Source organism: Aethalodelphis obliquidens, unplaced genomic scaffold (genome assembly GCF_003676395.1).
Source record: "Aethalodelphis obliquidens isolate GAN/ISIS:26980383/991018 unplaced genomic scaffold, ASM367639v1 scaffold28, whole genome shotgun sequence".
In the NCBI taxonomy this organism is placed as follows: domain Eukaryota; kingdom Metazoa; phylum Chordata; class Mammalia; order Artiodactyla; family Delphinidae; genus Aethalodelphis; species Aethalodelphis obliquidens.
Genome location: NW_020837972.1, coordinates 3357202 through 3377837, shown reverse-complemented (window position 1 = coordinate 3377837; position 20636 = coordinate 3357202). Strand labels below are relative to the sequence as shown.

Here is a 20636-nt window from a genome sequence, read left to right as displayed (position 1 = left end):
GTCATCCTTCGATTATGTAAATATGTCAAAGCATCCACCCAAGTATTCAGTTACACTGTGGGTCTAATCACATCCCTTCTATGCATGGTGAAGTACAGTGCATAAGCATGACCAAAACCCAGCAAGTCTACAAGGAGAGCAACACAGCAGAGAGAGTTAAACGCTAAAAGCAGTCAACAGTTACTCTCAACTAGAATAACGTTCAGGGCTGTGTTTGTATTAAATCCAGCTGCAGTGACAGAAACCCGCCACCAGGTGGAGTAAAAAGATTCAAGCTTCACTTCCAACTTCCTGGTTTCTTAACTCCCAACCATTTCACATTTGTCCTGATTTGGGAGAGTTGACTACTTATCCTCTCAAAATACTGTTTTTACTTCTTTTACTGTTTTTACTTCTTTTACTGTTTTACTTCTTTTACTGTTTTTACTTCTTCTTCGACTGTTTTTACTTCTTTTAAAGCAAGTAATATGCAGGACAGAAATTCAAACATTTCAGACGTTTTAAGAAAATTTAGCTCATTCAAGTAAAACCAGAGTTCATTAAAAACGAAATAAAAACCAAGGAATTAGACTGAGACTAAAACTTCCAGGAGTTAAGGTGCCAGGCTGAGCATGGAGAGGTGACTACACCTTCAGGTCTCCCTACTGAAAATCCACCTCGTTGGCCCATGCACAGTTAACCAAGCTCCCAATTCTAGCATCACTTTAATCCTTAAAGAGCAAACTTTAGGTACTAAAAATTGGCCACTGGTATGGCAGACGTATCCTAAGATGACCCTTTTCCCCCAGTGAGTCACAATCTTGTGTAATCTCCCCTGAGAACAGGTGGAAGCTGTGACTTGCTTCTAACCAAGAGACTGTGGCAAAGTGATGGGCTGTCATTTCTTTGATTAGGTTACATTACACGGCAACTCAGCTTGTGGTGATCTGTCACGTAGCAACAGAAAACTGAACACTGAGTGAGAACATCCCCCCCCCCCCCCAGTCCACTGGGCATGTCTCTGCCAGACCCTGACTCTTCTACCCCATCCCCCTGCCATCTAATCTAGCTGCTCCCGTTTGCTGAAGAATCACTGTCACCACCATCTTATACACACTTCTTGACCTCTATACGTAAGCAAGCAAATACATGCATATAGATATTATCTTTTTCCCTCCACATTTATTGGAAAGGATACCCTATCAGTACAAAAGATTCACTCCCTTCTGGTGACTACACTGAACTCCACCATACGGGTGGAACCACGTTTTTCATCAGCTCCCCATCGATGGAGAAACATTTAAGACTTCAGACTGTTTCCTTATAAAAATCTTATGCTTATACATTTGGTACTTCACATTGAGTAGGACCAATTCCTAGAAGTGGAATTTTGCTGGGGCAAAAGGCACGTGCATTTGCAATTCTGCAACAGAGGTTGTGCGACTTACACGCCCACAGGGAATGTATGTGAGTGCCTGATTCCTCACCCCTGGCCAACCCAGGTGTTACAGGTTAGTTTCTTCATTGCCCTCAAGCTCATCAGGTTCATCTGACACCTATTTACAAGTCACCACTCTGTGAAGAGGGGATGGGTTCCTGAACACAGAACAAGACACAGCAAAGAAATGAACAAGAGCTGAAACTCAGCACAGGGGAAGACTGATGCCAACGAAAGTGAAATCCCCTGGAGGCAGATCCTGCAGGACACACAGGCTTTGGACAGAGAGGAAGGTTCCCAGAAGGGAGGCCAGAACAAGAAGTGTGACGTGGCCAGTGGCAGACCAGCTTGAGGAGAGGAAGACAGTGCTCAAGCGGCAGCTTGAAAAGAGACAAAGCAGACAGGGCCTCTGCTCGGAAGGAGTCAAGTCAGTGGAAAGAATACTGGACTGAGTTAGAATTTCCACTTCAGGCATCAGCTCAACGACCTTGAGAAAAACGCAGTTTATCTGGCCTTAGTTTCCTTACTTGTACAATAGGACCTCCCTGTTTAGCCCTGAAACCAAACTATGTGTAGCTGCAGAACTGTGTTCAAAGTAAATCGTATGGTGAAGACTAGTGTAAGACATGCAGAACTGTGCTGGGAGAGGGGCAGAGGGAACTTCCCAGCCCCATGCTCTAGGCACTCGTCCTAACAACCAGAGTGGTTTCCAAGAAACTTAGGGTTCTGCAAAGCACAGTTTGAAAGCACTGAGGCCTAGGTAGCTAAGGTTCCCCCTTCAACTCTATTATTCCAACCTCTCCCTCAGCGTTGGATAACGCACCTGTACCTCTGCTTATATTCTGCTTGCCTGCAATTCACTCATTCATTCAACATACATTCACTGAGTACCTATTACAGCCCAGGCACTGTTCTAGGAGCTGGGGAAGCAAGGGTTAACAGTACAAAGATTCTTCCCTCTGGGGTTCAATTTCTATTTAGAAGGGAGAGAAAAAAACAAACAAACATACATCAAAGCAACGCCTGTAAGAGGGAAAACTGCAGTGAGAGTGGGGGTGGACCGCTCCACCCATCAAAACGCTACTCGTCGTCATATTATGACTCTTCCTCAGTCTTTTCAGACCTCTGTCCTCACAGATCATTTCTTTTCTCTGAAATCCTGATGCACTCTGGACCAAGCACACACCCCCACCATTTGTTAACTATTTCACTGTACGGGGTTTGTCTCACCCAGAGTGTAAGCCTCTTGAGGGTACTGTACCATCTTGAGGAGCTACCGGGGGCTATGCCAGCAGCACAGACTGAGCCCCACGATATGAGTTGACTGCTATGACAACATGGCCATTTCAGAAATGCAAGTGAGTCCTTAAAGCTTCCTTTGACACAGTGGGCTATAATTTCCAAGGAACATGAAAGTGCAGAATCAAAGGAACAAATTAATTCAACAGAAAACCAAACTGGATCTGGCAAGAAGTAAGGAGAGCCAGGTGGTCCAGGTGTTTGCAATAGGAGCTAATCCTAATGCAAACATTAACTAGTGGAGGCCAAGCAGATGGGGGTGGAACCTGAAGGGAGAGAGTGGGGCAACCATCTGTGCCAGCAGAGGGGAAGGAGGAGGCTGTGCAGAAGGCAGAGGCAGAGCCCGAGCCCCATGACTCCCCGTGCTCCACCCACCTCAGCCTTCACATGCCCCCAGGCAGCTCAGTGCTCTGCCCCTCACCCCAAGCCCCAAACTTGCAAGGGCACCCTCACCTCCCACCACACAGAGTTCCCCTCTCTCCTTTTATAGCAGAAAATATGCATGTTAAGGTTCTTTCTTTCTTTTTTTAATGTCAAAAGGTTTTGAGAATCCCTACACGATATCATTTGTACTTGTAGTTTCCACAACTGAGAAAACACACAAACAAAAAGCTACTGTGCCACACATGTTCACAGTAGCACTATTTACAATCGCCAAAAGGTGGAAACAACCCAAATGTCCACCAACAGAATAATGCATAAACAGAACATGGTATTCATACACTGGACTATTCTTCATGCATGAAAAAGAATGACAAAATGACACATGCTACAAGGTGCATGAACCTTGAAAACATTATACCAAAGTAAAAGAAGCCACAAACAGAATGCCAGATATTGCTATGATTCCATCTATATAAAATATCCCAAACAGGTAAAACCATAGGGGCAGAAAACACTTAGTGGTAGCCAAAGGTTGGGGGGAGGGAGCAGTGAGGAGTGATGGGTAGAGGGTGTCCTTTCGGGGAGGTGAGAATGTTCTAGAACTAGATGGTGATGATGGTTGTACAACACTGTGAATGTATTAAACGCCACTGAGCTGCACGTTTAAAATGTTTGAAGTGGTAAATCTAATGTGTATTTTACTACAATAAAAAAAGGTACTGTGAATTCAGTAAACTTTAAACTAACCTTAAGGTGTAACTTGGAAAACAGGAGCTATGAACGGTGAAAAACAAAACCACACATACATATGTGAACACTTATTCACTCCCCAAACAATGCTTGGTGTACAGATTCTCAGAACTCCTGCTAAGAATAATGACAATAATGGCGAACATTTATTAAAGCAGGCACTGCTCTAAGTGCTCAAATTTAATCCTGTGAGATAATCAGCCCCATTTTTCACAACATAAATCAGGAAGAGAGGTTAAATAACTAAATAGCCAGTAGGTAGCAAGACCTCAGAATTTGAATCTGAAGCCCATCTAGTTTCAAAGTGTATGTTCTCAGTGACAGCGCCATGGACTCAACAATGCAGACCCCTCTCATCTGGGCCCAATCCATTCTCTCTCACTATCTATCCCCCTCACCCCACACACACATCCTTCCAAAAAGAGAGCCACCTGCTGAGCCTCTGCACTGTGGTGCCTTCCAGCCAGAGCCCCTGTGGCAATGCTGCTATCGTGCATCCCGGGCCAGCAGTGCCTTCCCTCCTCTCTGGAGGTGAGGCTGCGGTGGAAGGAAGGGAATGAGGGCCTCCAGGGCTCTTGCACAATCAGCCTGAACTGTTCTTTCCCCTTGCACTGTTGCCTGCAAACATTGTTTGGGAGCCCATTTTAGCCTGAGGACAGGAACAAAGAACTACTCTTGTGCCCCCAGCAAAATCAAAGGTGCCTTGTGCTCTGCTGGAGAACAAGGTGGAATGCAAACCTCTGAGCCACAAGACGGGACCGTTTTGCTTGGCCAGCACAACTTAGTCAAACACCCGCAATACGATCCGAGTGCCTTCACCCAATCCCGGTGGGCAGCACTGCTGCTCCAGGCATCTGAGCTACCCTGACCTAGCCATCAGTGACCCACTCCCAGTGATCTTTCACCCTATCACCACACTCTTTAACACACTCGAACTCATGGCTGGAAGAGATACCAAGAGAGATAAAGAGAGATAAAGGGGCCAAACAGACACCTGAATGTTGTTTTTAAAACAGAACATACATTCATTTCTAAGGATAAAAAAGTCCAATATAACTTCAGAGGTGGAAATATCACTAAAACAGAATAACTTCAAATCACAGCATGACTAAAATTTAAGAATTTCTATGACAAGAGTCCCTTATCTGTGCTCACACTTCTTATCGGGGAGGGGGCCCTAAACAGAACAGGACCTGGCCTAGCAGAGGGTCACTGCTGGCAGTCCCAACCCCAGTGATTTCTGAAAAAAGGTCGAACCTTTGTTTTTGAAAGCTTACCTTTCAATTTCAATGGCAAAACCAGACATTTACTATCTGGGTTATTTCTGTTCAGCTTACAACACTGCTCAAGTTCAGGGAATAAGCACAAAAATGAAATGGAAAGGGATCCTAACCGAATGTGCCATGCTTTGCCATGACAAACCAAGGGCTGCCACTCTTATTGCAAAGTTTTAGTTCTCCAGACTAGCAGGAAGAGGGCCACCGGTTATTTTAGCACGTAAAAAATCCACAACTGTACCCCACACACTACAAGAACTGAGTTCACATTTATAAACTGGGGCAAAGTAATAACACGGGTCTTAATTGCTGGGGTTGGGGTGAGGACTAAGGGTCCTTACTTTTTGGGGAAAAAATTTTTTTTTAATTAAGTCAAAAGTCTAGAGTACAAATAATTACATCTAGTAAGACTCAAAAGAGAAAGCTACACAACTGTTAGACTGGGATATTCTACCATCAACCATTTCCCACAAATGACAACTTTAGCCCTGAATTACTGAAAATTTGTATGTAAATTAAATTTTTGCTTTCTTAATCAGACTTTAAATGTACAAGGGACCCATAGTATTTAAAGAAGCTCAAGAGAAAATTCTTTTGTAAAATAATGTTATTTTTTCCCCCCCAATGAAAACAAACTCCTATGTATATCCTGGGTATACTGGGATTTCTCAGAGGGATCACTTGTACAAAGGTGAAATCCACACGAAAAAACAAATCACCTTCTCTCTTATTCTCTGATCTCTTTTGCTGCTCTGATCTCTTTTTGGACCCAGACCTAAGTTCCAGGCTTATTTCAGTGTAGAAAGGTAGGTCATACCAGAAAAAAAAATAAAACAATTTTTAGATGTAAAAGGCAACAGGTTAAAACGTCATCAAGTTGTACATCATACTTACTGCTGGTTCAACTTGACTTCGATCTGCAATATCTATGTGGACAACTTCAACAGTTTTCCATGTGTTCGGATCTAAACCGTGTACCTATATATGACAAAGAGAAAGGAAACAAAGCAAACTGTTAGGCAAAACTACTACACTTACATCCATAATCTTTTATCTTTAGACTCTCGGAGTACATTATGAGGAATAAAAAAATCCAAATTGCTATTTCATTAAATTAGTTGTCTGAAGGCTGGAGGGATCTCAAAATCTTTTACCCCTGTAACCCCAAATAATAAGTGGGGGTGGGGGAGGGGGAGAGGGAAGGGGATAATGCCAAATTAACAGAAATCTGTCACCATTATTTTCTGGTAGCCCTTAGAGATGATTTATACAAAAAATGTACCTGACCTATGTTTAACCCAAATGGTACATGACAAAGTCCTTGTAACCTCTAAGTCCTAGACAAACAGAAGGTGACATTATAATTACATTTTAAGAGGCTGCACTGTATGGTCTAAATCCTCTCCTGTATTTGATTATCCTAAAGCTATTCAGTTTCAGTAGGATGTCAATTCCTCTATACCTCATGTTGTTCAATCATTTATTTCTGAAACTCCATCTATGAACCCATAAAGAACTGTTTAAAAACTGCCAAAGATACGCCCATTTGAAAACTAAAAATGGCAAATTAAATCATACAGACTAAAGCATACCAAAATATCTCATTTCGACTAAATTTTAGAGCTACTGTAAAAAAAAAAACGTGAAAAGTCAAATGATCATCTCGAAGAAAAACTCAAGTCAAATACTACAAATTATCATTAAAGTTCTACTGATTGGCACCAATAACATTAAACCACAGGGAGAAAAGAATCTACAACAATTACCATAAACTTACTTTCCCATAACAGCATATCATAAGGTTAGAACGGTAGTTCTCAAACTGGAATGCCCACCAGAAAATAGACTGCTGGACCCCATTTCCAGAGATTCTGATTCAGTGGGTATACAGTGAGGCCTGAGCCGTCTGCATTTCTAACAAGTTCCCAGATGCTGCTGCATTTCTAGCAAGTTCCCAGACGGCCTGAGCCGTCTGCATTTCTAACAAGGTCCAGAGATCACACCTTTGAGAACCACTGGGCCAGGGCATCAACCTATACCAGATGCCCTCCCAAGTTCCCTGCCAAACCTTACAAGTTAATGACTACACTGAGTCTTAACTGAGTTTTTGGTAATTTACTTTAGGGATAAATGTGCACCAATTTGTAAAAGGCAGGAGCTTGTCAACATTTCTGTAAATCATTCAAAGTACCTTCTCCCTCCTGCCTTTTGGCCATTTCTCTGAAATCAACCCATATTCCAGCAAAATGGAATGGAGGTGAAAATTAAAGCAATCAATTTTGCTATGCAGAGCAGCTCTGGCAAATACACAGATGAAAAGATGAAAAAAATTATCTGTGAATTTTTATCTATGCTCTCCCTGTCCCAGGAAAAGAGAAGTGATGATAAAAACAGCAACCTCACCAAAGTCCACTCACACACCAGGGCAAGGGACTGACAAGGAAGGCCCGTTTGTTTCTGGCTGTGTGCTTGCCTCACTGCAATCTGACACACACCCCGGTGTGGCCAGGTGCTCATCTAAGGCAGGTGGCATCACTTTGGTGATGACAAAATGACTACAGTATTCCCATTTCCAGGGCCTTCTACACTGAAAGCCCAGAGTCAAAACTTACATTTTCTAATGTTCCCAAGTCTGGTTTGTGCCATGTTTCAATTTTAATGAAGAAATCATCTTTCATATATTCATTCTGCAGAAAACACAACAGTAAAATGATAGTGATCTTCCACTGGTTCTTGGGGCTCATGTCTGCAGGAGCTTTCCCCAGCACAAGTATCCATGCTTTGACTCTATAGGAAGACTGACATAGGAACACTGGTCCTCAAGTGACAAAGAACCATTAGCTGCCTACTTTTACAGACTTGTCAGGCCAACCAATTGCTGCATGCTTTTAAATAATGTAAACAACCCTGCTTGTCATACAGCACACAGGGCTAATAGTAAAGAAGCTGTGAGGTTTGGCGAGTGAATCTGGCATTCAAAGGAAGTAGCAGAAGCAAAATAAAGTGAATAGGGAGAGTTTTGAGGCAAGGCTGGAAAGAGCCCCTTAACAATGGAGCACGAGGTGGAGCGCGAGCTGCTGCCAGGAGCACCGAGGAGCAGCCATGCAGCAGTGGGCAGTTTTAAGAAAAGAGCAAGAAATAGTTGAAAATATTACTATGTAAAGCAAAGTTTATAGATGAAGAGTATGTGACACAAAAAGAGTTTTACTCACCGTTACAACTGAGGCATAACGAACAGGTAGGCGACAAAAGGGGAAAAATGTCAGAATATTAATTGGAGCCAAAATTGTCACAATATTTAATGTCACAAAGATTAAACTACCTGCCAACACAGAACATTTGGTTTATATCTGCAAAACACAACTTCTAAACAGTGACACTATAGGATACTTTAGATTGTGGAATCAATAATCTAATTTTAAAACAATGGTAAAAGAATAATGTCACAAAAGCAAAACATCGTTTATAAGGCTAACTTAGCAAACAACAGGAAACTGAGGAGTCTGTCCGTCATATTCTTCCTCTACTATGTGGCAATACAAGTAAAATACTGTTGAAACTACATCAAATGACACTTGTGCATGAGAATGACCTTTAAGGTTTCTGTATTCCTTTTATTTGCTCCCCGTGGAGCCTGCTTGGTCAACGGAGGACCTCAAGGTGCCTGTCATCTGGGAATGAACACGTGTCCCTCACTAGGGCCTGGGGGCGGGACCCAGCCCAGCTGCCTCTCTGCCAGTGCCTGCAGTGACTCCCCGACAACCCAAAGAAGGCCTTGCTTCGTGTTACCTTTCTCTAAGGCGCGGGCACCGCAGTCCCTTTCCTCATTAGCCGCAGGGTAGAAGGGTGAAACGGTTTCTGGGAACCAGACTTACTTGTTCTACAGTAGGGGTATGCGTTCCAGGCTTTCTCGTGAAACACCAAGGAGCCCTCGGGAGCAATCATCCTCACGAATGCAGGGACTTTGCTTTGAGGAGAGAAATACTGGATATATTTTCAACAGCACCATTAATTCTTCGTTGGCTGCTATCAGACTGCTTCAAAGAGTACTCAAATATAAAATTATTGTTTTTTAAAATAGAAGCAATTCTTTCTTATGGCTTTTGACCTACTCCCCTAATATGAGATCTAAGGGTTAACTGAAGCTATTCAACCTGCACATAATACAACACAGAAGTTCTCTCCTGCAGTTTAGACTACACCACATTGTTTCTTAATGCAGTATATAGTTGCCAAAATAAGATAACGACTCTGAATAAAAGTCCTTTAATACATTTTACAGAATAAACTTAAAGAAAAATGATAATGTGAAGGATCCATGTACAGAGTAAGATATTCAAATATGTTCAAGTATAACATTTTGTAGACTTGGAAAATGAATGTTAATTGCTGCCTCAAGTATGGTCAGAGTAGATGGGTTAAATATGTAATTAATACATGATGAGTTTCTGCAAATTCATGAGATAATCAGGAAAGATTCCAACAGATAAATGGGCAAAGGACATCCACAGACACACCACAAACAGAAAACACAACTGGTTAACAAACATGGAAAATCAGTTTTATCAGTCTTCAAAGCAGTACAAATGAAATGACCATTTTACTGATCGGTACCTACAGTACAGAAAGCAGTTTTACATGCACAGGCTTTCCACAGGTTGGATTCAAATCCCAACGTCACCGCTTAGAAGCTGTGTGACCTAGGGCATATTACTTGGCGCTCTTAACTTCCTCCTGTGTTGAACGGACTTCATACTATGTACTCCGCAGGGTTATTGAGAGGATTCCATCAGACAGAATCTGTAATGTGTTTAGCAATGGTGCAGTGCAGTGAGAGCCCACTAAACAGTGGTTACTGCTTTTTAATTATAATTTGACATGCAGCTGGGTGCTTTCACGTGCCTTTCTTCACTTTAATCCCTCAATAACACTATGAGTTAAGCACTAATTCATTATTTCATGTAACCAGCACTTAAGTGGCTGAATAACTGTATGTCAAAATGATATCCTCCAACTTGAAGCCCTGCGTATATTTTTTCCATCAGAGCTGCTTTCTGACAACCTTCAAGCACAACTTAATTTCCTAAACTAAGAGAAAGAACAAACTAAAGATACATGAGACCCAGAGAGGACTGCTAGCCCCATAGTAAGATTGAGCAGTTGAACAAAGATATTCCTATGTTGAATTTTGGAGACTAAGCAAGGTAGATGGAATGAACTCCACACCAGCCAGAGAGCTACACAGCTACAGTAGTGTAGACAGTCCTTTCCTTGCCTCTGCAGTACCAAGAACGGTACAGTTTAGGAATTCCCTACAGTTTAACTCACCTGATTTAATATGTATTTTAAAAAATGCCGTAACTCTTAAATGCCTTGTTTACAGACAGATGAAATAAATGTATTCCAACCAAAACAAAAAACAAAAAAAGACAGGATACATGAAAATAATATCACATTAAAAGTCAAGGAATCTCTAAGCAGTCCAAATTATTTCTTCCATTGCTAAAAAACTGGAACCAAAACTCCTTTAAATGTAGGAGAGGTCTAATCAGGGTATAACATAATACATATGGGGAATGTTTTATAATACTAGCTACAAGATTACCTGTCATCTGAGAGAATGACGAACAGATTATATCAGTGGTTCACTTGGTCAACTTAGAAAAAGGCAGGAGAAAAGTAGCTGTGTACCAGCTCAGAAACATACTCTGAACTATTCTATTTATTCCTATAGTGCCCAATATTCTAAAAACCTTAATATTCATCAAGTTTTAAAATTTGCTGACACAAACAAGAAAATTGGCAGTCAGTTACTGACGGCCAGCATGAGCCAAATCTGTAAGGAAGTTTTAGTGTTTCATGGTCTTGCTTCCAAATGCCTATTGTCTTATTTCCAGCATGCTTTTTCTACCATGCGAATTCCAATTCATTTTATGTTTTGACTTAGTTAAAAACGACCAAACCTTTGAGCTAGTTTTGTTTCAAATTTACTGGTTTTTTACGTTTAACATGAGAACGTTAACATACATCTCTCCTCAATGAATCTGACTAAATTTAGGGAAAATGTATAAATGGAGAAAATAAAACTGAATTTCACTTCTACTTTAAAGGAGAGGAATTTTCATTAATGGCAACTTTAATATATTCCTAACAAGGCAGGTCAAGTGTGCCATTCGTACACAACTGAAAGCACGTACCTTGTTTTCCACCTCAGTATCACTTAGGAAGTCACTTTAGTTAACATGCAGGAAACTCTGTTTTGGAAGCTTAGAGTCTCAGAAAAGGGACAAATATTAACCAAATTGACAAAATAGAGCTAGACCTTCAAAAACAAACAAATTAAAAAGGACATTCCTCCTCTTATTCCCCCAAACTAGTCACAAAATGTTGTCCTCATGATAAACCAACATGCATGACAGTGCTTACCTCAAGGTAAACACATCTCGATTTCAGAGTTTAAGAGTCAGCCACAGTATAATGTCCAGATGCACAAAGGTACTTTGCCAATACACAGCCCTTCCCCTACCCCATCTCTGAATACAAAATAAGAATACTTAACTTCAGGGTAAAATTCAACTGAAGTGTTTTATCAGTTGTGTTATCAATATTAAGATCTAACCTCAATATACCAATGGTTGTGAACCTATCTGTTGTGCAGTAAGACAACTTCGTCATAGTTGCAGAAGAAAACAAAGGGCTTATATGATTTAAAAGATACATAATAAATGACCATTGTGTACACTGAACTTCTGATGTAGGAGCTTTTTAAAAAAATCTTGTTCCTGAGATAAATAATACCTTGGCAAATCATTTCAAACTGCACTTTTTCCAATGAAATGTTTACATCTTCTTGTAGACAAAACAAACAAAACCATTCAAAGTTCCATTTTTCCATCCTTCTCCATCCTACTGTGGATAAACATCAAAATGTAGAAAAACATGGGGAAGAATTTGAAGACTACATTAATTCGTCATAAATAATCTTTCATTTTATAATCAACTAAAATATACCTTAAAGACACTGGAGACCTCATTCATTCATCCACTAAAGTATTTACCACCTGTCCATTTTGCCAGGCACCATGTACATAATGGTGTACAAACAGGGACAATTCTTACCCAGAGCTCACCTTCCAGGGAGGGAAAGAGAAAACAGGCCAGCAAACAACAAATGACAATGAAAATTACCTTTCCTGAAGGCTATGAGTTTTAAGGAACATAGCAGTGGGCAAGTGAGTACCTGCGGCAAGGGTACTCAGAAAGGCCTCCCTGAGGAAGTGACACTACAGTGGCGACTGGAGGGTGCAGAGGGCCAGCTACATGAAGAGACAGCGAACACCAGAGCAGGCAGAGGGACCAGCATGACCAAAGGTCCTAAGATAGCAAAAGATCTGGTCTGCTTGGGCCGCTCGGGAGGCCTCCAGCATGGTGAGACTGTAGTGAACAAAGAACAGAGGAATACAAGACAAGGATGATGAGGTGGGCAGGGTGCAGACAGATCACATGGGGCTCCTCTCACAGGCCTAAGAGTTTGGATTTTATTCTTTGTATGATGGGAAGCTACTGAAGGCTCGAAGGAGGGGAATGACACAATGTGATTTAAGTTTTAATATCATTCTGGCTTTGTGTGGAAAATTAAATGGAGTGGGCAAGAATGGACGGCAGCAAAAGTTAACTAAAAATGGATTAAAGAGCTAAATGAAAGAGCTGAACGTATAAAATTCTTAGAAAAAAACATAAATTGAATGTCAAAATTAGAAGCTTTTTAAGCCTCAAAGGATATAAGAAAATGAAAAAGACAACTCACAAATGGGGGAAAAATACTGCAAATCATGTATCTGATAGGAGACTAGTATCCGGAATATATGAAGAACTCTTACAATAAAAAGCCAACCCAGTTTAAAAATGGGTAAAAGATTTGAACAGATATTTCTCCAAAGATCTACAAATGATCAATAAGCATATGAGAAGATTCTCAACATCATTAATCAGCAGGGAAATGCAAATCAAAACTACAATGAGATACTACCTCACACCCATTACTATGGCTGCCATTAAAAAAAAAATTCCAAAAATAACAAGTGTTGGCAGTGATGTGGAGAAAATGGAGCCTTCATACACTGTTGTTGGGAATGTAAGATGGTACAATCACTTCGGAAAAGTCTGGCACTTCTTCAAAAAGTGAGGAGTTACCGTATGCAATTCCAATTGTAGGTACGTGTACATGTGTATGTACATACCCAAGAGAAATGAAAACATATGTTCACAGAGAAACTTGTACACAAATGTTTATAGCAGCATTATTTATAACAGTCAAAAGAATGAACAGCAAGAGATGAATGCAGGGAGGCAACCGGAGAAGTCTGAGAGACATGGAGCTTGCATTAACGCAGTGGTGCTAGAGATGGAAGAAAGGGAGAGATATAAGGGGAAAAAAATTAAAAACTTACTTAAAATTCCCCAATTTGTGGGAAAGGAATAAAATCGCCAGACACAAACTGAATAACTTCTGGAAGGTATAACAAGACTCTAAAATTCAAGAGAATTATAAAAAACAAAAGGAGAAAGAAGTATTTTTCACAGAACAAAAGGAAAGTAGGAATGAGAAATGAAATATACCATAAAGAAGAAACTACATTGGAAAACGTCTGACATTCTTCTGAAATAGGATCACTCCTGATGTAGAAAACTTTGAACTATTCAAATCTTAAGACTCAGGCCTATATACAGAGAAAAAAATTATGTGTTGACAGCTAATTCTCGACTAAAGAACGAATTACTCTACTTGGCTGATATTTATTAATTTCTTACTTACTATACTTACTCAGTGATGCTCATATCTCTGTGAAACATCATATGTAATCAACCTTTGCATTCTCAGATGATTTAAACTTCTCATTTTTAAACACGAACATAACTTAAGTTCCTGGCAAATGACTCTTGCTGCTTACAAAAATGAGCTCTTAACTTGAACCACATGAAACTTTTAAACAATGATTTTCAATAAAACCTCTGCTTCGACCTTTGAGGAACGAGGCCATTTTGGAGCTGATAAAGCTTTATGAATTCTCCATCATCCAGGACTGAATGAAGTTGACTAGATTATAATGCTTATGGGGAATAAAAAACAGTAATGCTGATTTTCCCCAAGAAGGAAGAGAAAACAATAGCAAAAGGATTGGTCAGTGTGTCTGTATGAGGTCTCAGGACAGCTGCAAGTTTTTCTCTGAAATACCATCTTAAAAGCTGCACCACATTTCCTTGACCAGCTTCAAAATTCTTCAACCAATAAATTCTGTCTCACCTCCCCTCCATCCACTATTAAGTGTATATTAAACAACCTTAGGAAACGTCCTCAAACTTTTTTGGCAAATGGGGTATACAACAAGACAAAAATGTATGCATACAGAAATACCTGATTAGGTGTCAAATGGAGAAGTGACAAAAAGTGATGGTGTTTAAGGAAGAAGGATCAATATGAATGAAAGTAGTCAAGGAATGCACGGGACAGATCTGACCTGTGCTCAGGAAACCAAGCAGGTTATGAGCAACCTGACAGGGGCGGAACAGGTCACTTCTCGAGGACAATAAAGAGATGGGCTTGCTTAGAGCCAAGGGTTTTTACTTTGGACAGAGTTATAACAATTGGAGATACATGGGTAATCTTGAGTAAGTACCTTGTTAAGTTCAACTTTATTTTGGATAAAGACTGGCGACTTTAAAGACTTAGGAGAAAATGGGATGTGGTGAAATCCATGGTCTTGGAAGAAATTTCTCTGTAAACTCTTTTGGACTTCACTTTAGGAAATGGAAAATTTCCTCCCACAGGGCTCAGCAGTAAAGAGAGCGATAAAGAGGAGCCACAACGCCTCCTGGGTTCCTGGGCTATCTCTGCTACCAAACAGCAGTGACATATCAGCCAGCTACTGAAATCTTAGTTACTGGACCTAGTTTCCTCACTAGCAAAGGTTGACATGTGGAATGAATGAGCTCCCACCTAGAGCACTTACAGTGACCAGTACACAGGAAGTACTAGATCCTCTGCTTAGAATCACAATGGGTGAACACTCACTATAAGTTATCAAAGGAAATGGAAAGAATATCATCCCATAAGAGGACTATTACCTGAGACTCAGGGAAACCAGACATTTGAAATGTCCCTTGCGATGATCACTAAATTTTGTATTTATTTTATTTTTATGTAGGAAAAATATACTACTCAACCTCTACTGTAAGGCTGGTAGCCCTGAGAACTCCTTCTTTAACGTAGCATGTTATGGATGTATTAAATTTTGAATTTTTTAATACTTCACCAAGATTGTTTCTCAATCTTCTGGCTGAGATTAAGTGTGTATATCTTACCATGAAGTGTTTTTTGCTGAAATGGGAAAGCATACTGACCAGGGAATTCAGAGACCTCGATAGCACTTGGTAAAGCAGACCTCAGAATTCAAGTGTCCCAAATGTAAAGTAAGGTGCTGGCAGCCTCAGCCAACCAACTTACCCAGCAAGGTTTGCCAAGTCTGCAAGCCTGTCTATCAATGCTATACAGTGACAGTGCACAGAGCACTATAGGTTTCCCAATGGAATAAATCCTGGAAAAGGGAACACATATTTCTGGACACAAATTTAACTTCCTCAGGGAGAGAGAGCTCTAAAACTCTCTAGGGACTGTGGGTATGTCTTCAGCATGCTGAATGGATGCCCTTGCAGGACACTGAAGTCTGATGGGGCTGTACTGCCATCCCTGGGCCATGCCTGTGGTCTTTCCTCCACAGGAAGGCCTGAGCACTTGCTGCTAAACGATTCTTTACCCTTCCATAACAGTTATCCTGGGGCTACTGTGCCTTCAGTATGACACTGATGACTTTGAGCGTGGACATCTGATTGCCCTTGCTCCATGACCTCCCCTACGGGACCACAGCGACAGTGGGTCCCTGTTTTGTCTTTATTAACAGACAGCTTTTTTATTGTTTTTCATTACCACCAGAGTGGCTATTATCTGCCACACTGCCTGAGATCCATTACTGCCACCTTCTTTCCTTCTTCCCTTTCCTGTCTCATGCCTCTCCACGCTTCCATCCAGAACTGCCATCTCCGTGTGACAAGGCCAGCCTTCTATGAGCATCAAATAGTCCTCACCATCCGATCAGACCCCATCTCGCCCTTCTCATGGGACACCTGTGCTCATCAGTGCAGGCCCTTGAGACTGACTTGTGACCAAAAGAGCATGGGATTAGAAATCACAGAATCCAGGCTCAGTCTCCATCCCACCACTTACTACCTGTGTGACTTCGAGTAAATATGAAACTTAGTGCCTTCTTATGTATAATGTGTATACTGCCCATGTCTCAGGACTGCAATGAGGATTAAAGGAGTGCATGAAAGGGTGAAACCAAAGGGTACTGTGGAATGATTTCAGCTCCTTCTAGGAATGAAGAAGCAGCTCCAGAAGCTAGACTGTGCTGGGAGGGTGGCCTCCACAGCCAAGGTTTTCCTTTATTTAATTGCCTGAAAGGAATTCCGAACCTCATCCCAATAATCCCTCCATAATAATAATATCTCTTGCACTAACCATATTTATACAGCCCTCTTGAACTTAACAGATACATTATGTATGGCTGGAGTGTCACCTAAATCGGATATTTCAAAATTAATATTTATCATTCTTTACTTTCTCATTAAACAAAAATACAGAAGAGTAAAATAAATTTAAATCACCCATAACTCCACCACCAAGGGAAAAACATTCTTAACATTTTAATGAATCTCTTTCTAGGCATTTTTCTGATTAACTTTTAAAATTATATACAACATATTATTTATGTACAAATTTAGCAACTGGTCTTTTCCATGTAATAATATATCAAACATTTTCTCAATATTCCAACTCTTAGTTTTCAAACGAAGGATATTTGGAATCTATTTCAAGTGTATATGGACATCACAGACCAACAGAAAATTTTACATATCAAACTTTTTGGTTTATTTTAGATGCTCCAGAGAGTTGAATGTTTATAATAAAGGGAGTTTTTATATATTGGTAAAATTCAATTAATAAGTAAATATAAAATGCTAGAAAAGTAAGCTGAGTAAGCTGAGTAAACATAAGTAAATTCAATACTATAAATATTATAGGTTATACCATCTAGAATGCTAAAATTCTCTCAAATGGCACATTTTTAGATATGCTTAAGGTGCTAACAAATTAACAGAAACCATGAATAACACAGTCTTTATGGATAACTGATTAATCAAAGTTATTGCCTTCATTCAAACCTGCATCAGAAACAAAGAAATGCTGTGTTCTAAGCGAAAATAAAAGTAAAATTTAAGGTTCTACAAAATGATGACCCACTTTATATTCATGTGTCATTATAAATGAAGCAATAGCCTCAAACAGAGAAAATATGAAAAATACTAATAATCACAACTTATCTGCAATTTTAAAAACCTCTATAAAACCCTGGCATTAATCAACATGAAGAGAAGAAAGCCAAGAGCAGAGCAGATTCCCTCTTCCTTTGATAAACTGGGGACACTACTGACAAAAAAAGACGCTTAAAAACCATTACTGATCTTTCACCCTTGGATAAATATTGCTATGCATTTTCTATTTTAAAATATTTATGCCAAAGACAGAGATTAGACTGCCAAATTTAGGAGAATGTGCAAAAGAACCTCTGCAAACAAAAGAGATAAAAACAATGAACAAAGGATTTGAAGGGTCAAGTCACACAGGAAATTCAAAAGGCCAAATTAATATGAAAAGACATTCAACTTCACTAATAAAGAAATGCAAATTTAAACAAGGGGCTATTTTTTTGTGTATCAAATTGGCAAAAATTAAAAAGATAGAAAAATATGGGAAAACAAATGTTCTCAAACTCTTGGAAGGCAATCTGGCAATAATATCAAAATTTTAAAGGAGCATGGACTTCCAGCAATCCTACTGTAGTGAATTTCTCCTAGAGAAATAGTAACCTAAGGCATAAAGACTTAAAGAAATACTACCTGTAACAGACAAAAAGAAAAATACCTAAAACACCTAAATCAACCTACCATTCAGAGAATGGTTAAGTAAACTATGCTTATGTCCACACCAAAAAATTTTACTCAGCTTTAAAAAGAATGGAAAGGGCATTAAATAATAACAACATGAAAGGATGCTCATGATATATCACTGCATGAAAATTAATGCAAAGTGCATAACCATATGTATGGTATGATCCCATTTGCTGTGGGAAACAATAAATGATACAAGTGACATATTTCTATGTTTTTTATTAATTAATTTATTTATTTTTGGCTGTGTTGGGTCTTCGTTTCTGTGCGAGGGCTTTCTCTAGTTGTGGCAAGCGGGGGCCACTCTTCATTGCAGTGCGCGGGCCTCTCACTATCACGGCCTCTCTTGTTGCAGAGCACAGGCTCCAGACGCACAGGCTCAGTAGTTGTGGCTCACGGGCCTAGTTGCTCCGCAGCCTGTGGGATCTTCCCAGACCAGGGCTTGAACCCGTGTCCCCTGCATTGGCAGGCAGATTCTCAACCACTGCGCCACCAGGGAAGCCCTCTATGTTTTTTAAAAACTTATTTGAATACGTATAGAAAATGATCTGTAAGGATAAACTCTAGGCTGTTTCTAGTTTCTCTCTGGAGTTATGGGTGTGTGATGATGTGAGATGGGGACTAAGTTTTTAATTTATAATCTTCTGTTTGAATTGTTTAATAAGCAGACAGATCACTGTATAATTTAAAAATAACTAATAAAGGGCTTCCCTGGTGGCACAGTGGTTGAGAGTCCGCCTGCCGATACAGGGGACACGGGTTCGTGCCCCAGTCCAGGAAGATCCCACATGCCGTGGAGTGGCTGGGCCCGTGAGCCATGGCCGCTGAGCCTGTGCGTCCGAAGCCTGTGCTCCGCAACGAGAGAGGCCACAACAGTGAGAGGCCCGCGTACCGCAAAAAAAAAAACTAATAAAGGGAGAGAAACACTCTCAAAAAATTAAAATGCAACATATTAGCACAATGAAAAAAAAATTCTTTGGGGGGGGGTCACATTACAATTTTTTAAAGCACCTCAGCACATCTACTAGTGAGTTAGGTAGTTACATACTGAATAAGTAGGCTGGGTAGTCAAAGCGTGATTGTTTAATATGATGACTAAGCACCAAATGTGAACACCCTGCTTACCTCTTCAGGTGATAAATTTTGTGTGTATACTGTCCCTTTTCTCCATCCTTTTCATAAGGTTCATTCTTTAAGACTTCAATTCCTTCTCCACCACCAGTCTCATTCTTACTGGCTTCTGCAACAGAGTAAAGCTGCCCAACCTGATACTGAAATATCAAAGAGTACAGAATTTCAATAAGTCAGCATAAATGCAGGAACTTCCTGTGCTAAAATCTTATTGTAGATATAGAAAAGCACATCCAAACCATTTAGCACATGTGTTCTATATGAAAACATGACTCAAATCAGAAATCAATATGTTTAGAGAGACAAACACCAGATGATCATACAGCTTCAAGAAACTATAATATTTTACAAGATTTCCATTATTTAAGAAAACTGTTGGTTACAAATATTCTGGTGCTTTAACATATACTATCCACTTATCAAGACATCTTGACACTTGTTTCAGTTTTTTGAATAATAAATATACATTTGTATTTTCCAAAGCATTTTCATATCTATTATACCTCATTTAGTTTCACAAACTTCTAAAGAAGGTATGGAAGGAACATAATTGTTACTTCGCCAAATAAGAAAGCAGAGCAATCAGAATACCGTTCTCAATAATGAGGAGGAATATACAGTGTAACAATAAAAGCCTGCAAGTACAAAGAACCATTACAGTCTAAATTTTAGTACACCTCTGGGGTGTTCTTTTCCATGCTTATGTATATGACATGGCTGATTTGGCCCTTGCCCACCTAAACACAAACAGTACTGGGTATCCAGGGTCAGAACAGTTAATTGTGAAGTTCTCTAGTAAACAGAAACTGTTTTTAAAGTATTTATAAATATCCAAGTATTACCATAAAAGGCAAGAAATTGCTGATAGTGGTTTCTATTTCATTTTAAAGTGAATGAGAATTCTCAGTGGACTTCACCCATACCTGTAGGTGGGCAGTATTGTTCTATGCCAATCTGGAGTTTCTAACAGTTCCAACAAATGATAAAAAGCAAAGTTCTTGTGTTCTAATTTGTTCTAGTGACTCAATCATGGCATTATCTCCAGTCTCTACAAATCTGGCTAAATTTCTTCCTTCCAATGAAGACAGCCTTGAAGAAAGGTTTTTTTCTTTTTTAAGCATATTTTCAAAGAAAAGCTACCTCTCAAAAGTAATGATTCAAAACTAACATTTTATTTGAGGAATAAAAAAACAGGGGTGGTTGTAAGCTTAGTAAATATTCATATCTAAAAAGCCCATGGGAGTATGATGCTATCTTGCAGGTTAATTTACACACACACACACACACACACACACACACACACACACACACAC

General features: G+C 39.9%; 1 protein-coding gene and 1 non-coding gene across 5 annotated transcripts in view; both read right to left on the bottom strand.

Annotated features, from left to right (window-relative positions):
• The window catches only part of PITPNB (phosphatidylinositol transfer protein beta), a 62042-nt gene that overhangs the window by 34901 nt on the left and 6505 nt on the right, over window positions 1-20636 (bottom strand). For all 4 annotated transcript variants that reach the window (XM_027124414.1, XM_027124413.1, XM_027124412.1 and 1 more), the window contains exons 3-7: window positions 19318-19463; window positions 9003-9094; window positions 8340-8347; window positions 7740-7814; window positions 6022-6105 (exon numbers count right to left, since the gene is read on the bottom strand). In XM_027124414.1, coding sequence (XP_026980215.1) covers window positions 6022-6105; window positions 7740-7814; window positions 8340-8347; window positions 9003-9094; window positions 19318-19463 — 405 coding nt within the window. The remainder of the gene's footprint in view (window positions 1-6021; window positions 6106-7739; window positions 7815-8339; window positions 8348-9002; window positions 9095-19317; window positions 19464-20636) is intronic.
• LOC113630106 (small nucleolar RNA U109) lies at window positions 15325-15443 on the bottom strand. The gene has a single exon (XR_003436824.1). It is a non-coding gene; the product is annotated as a small nucleolar RNA U109 (small nucleolar RNA).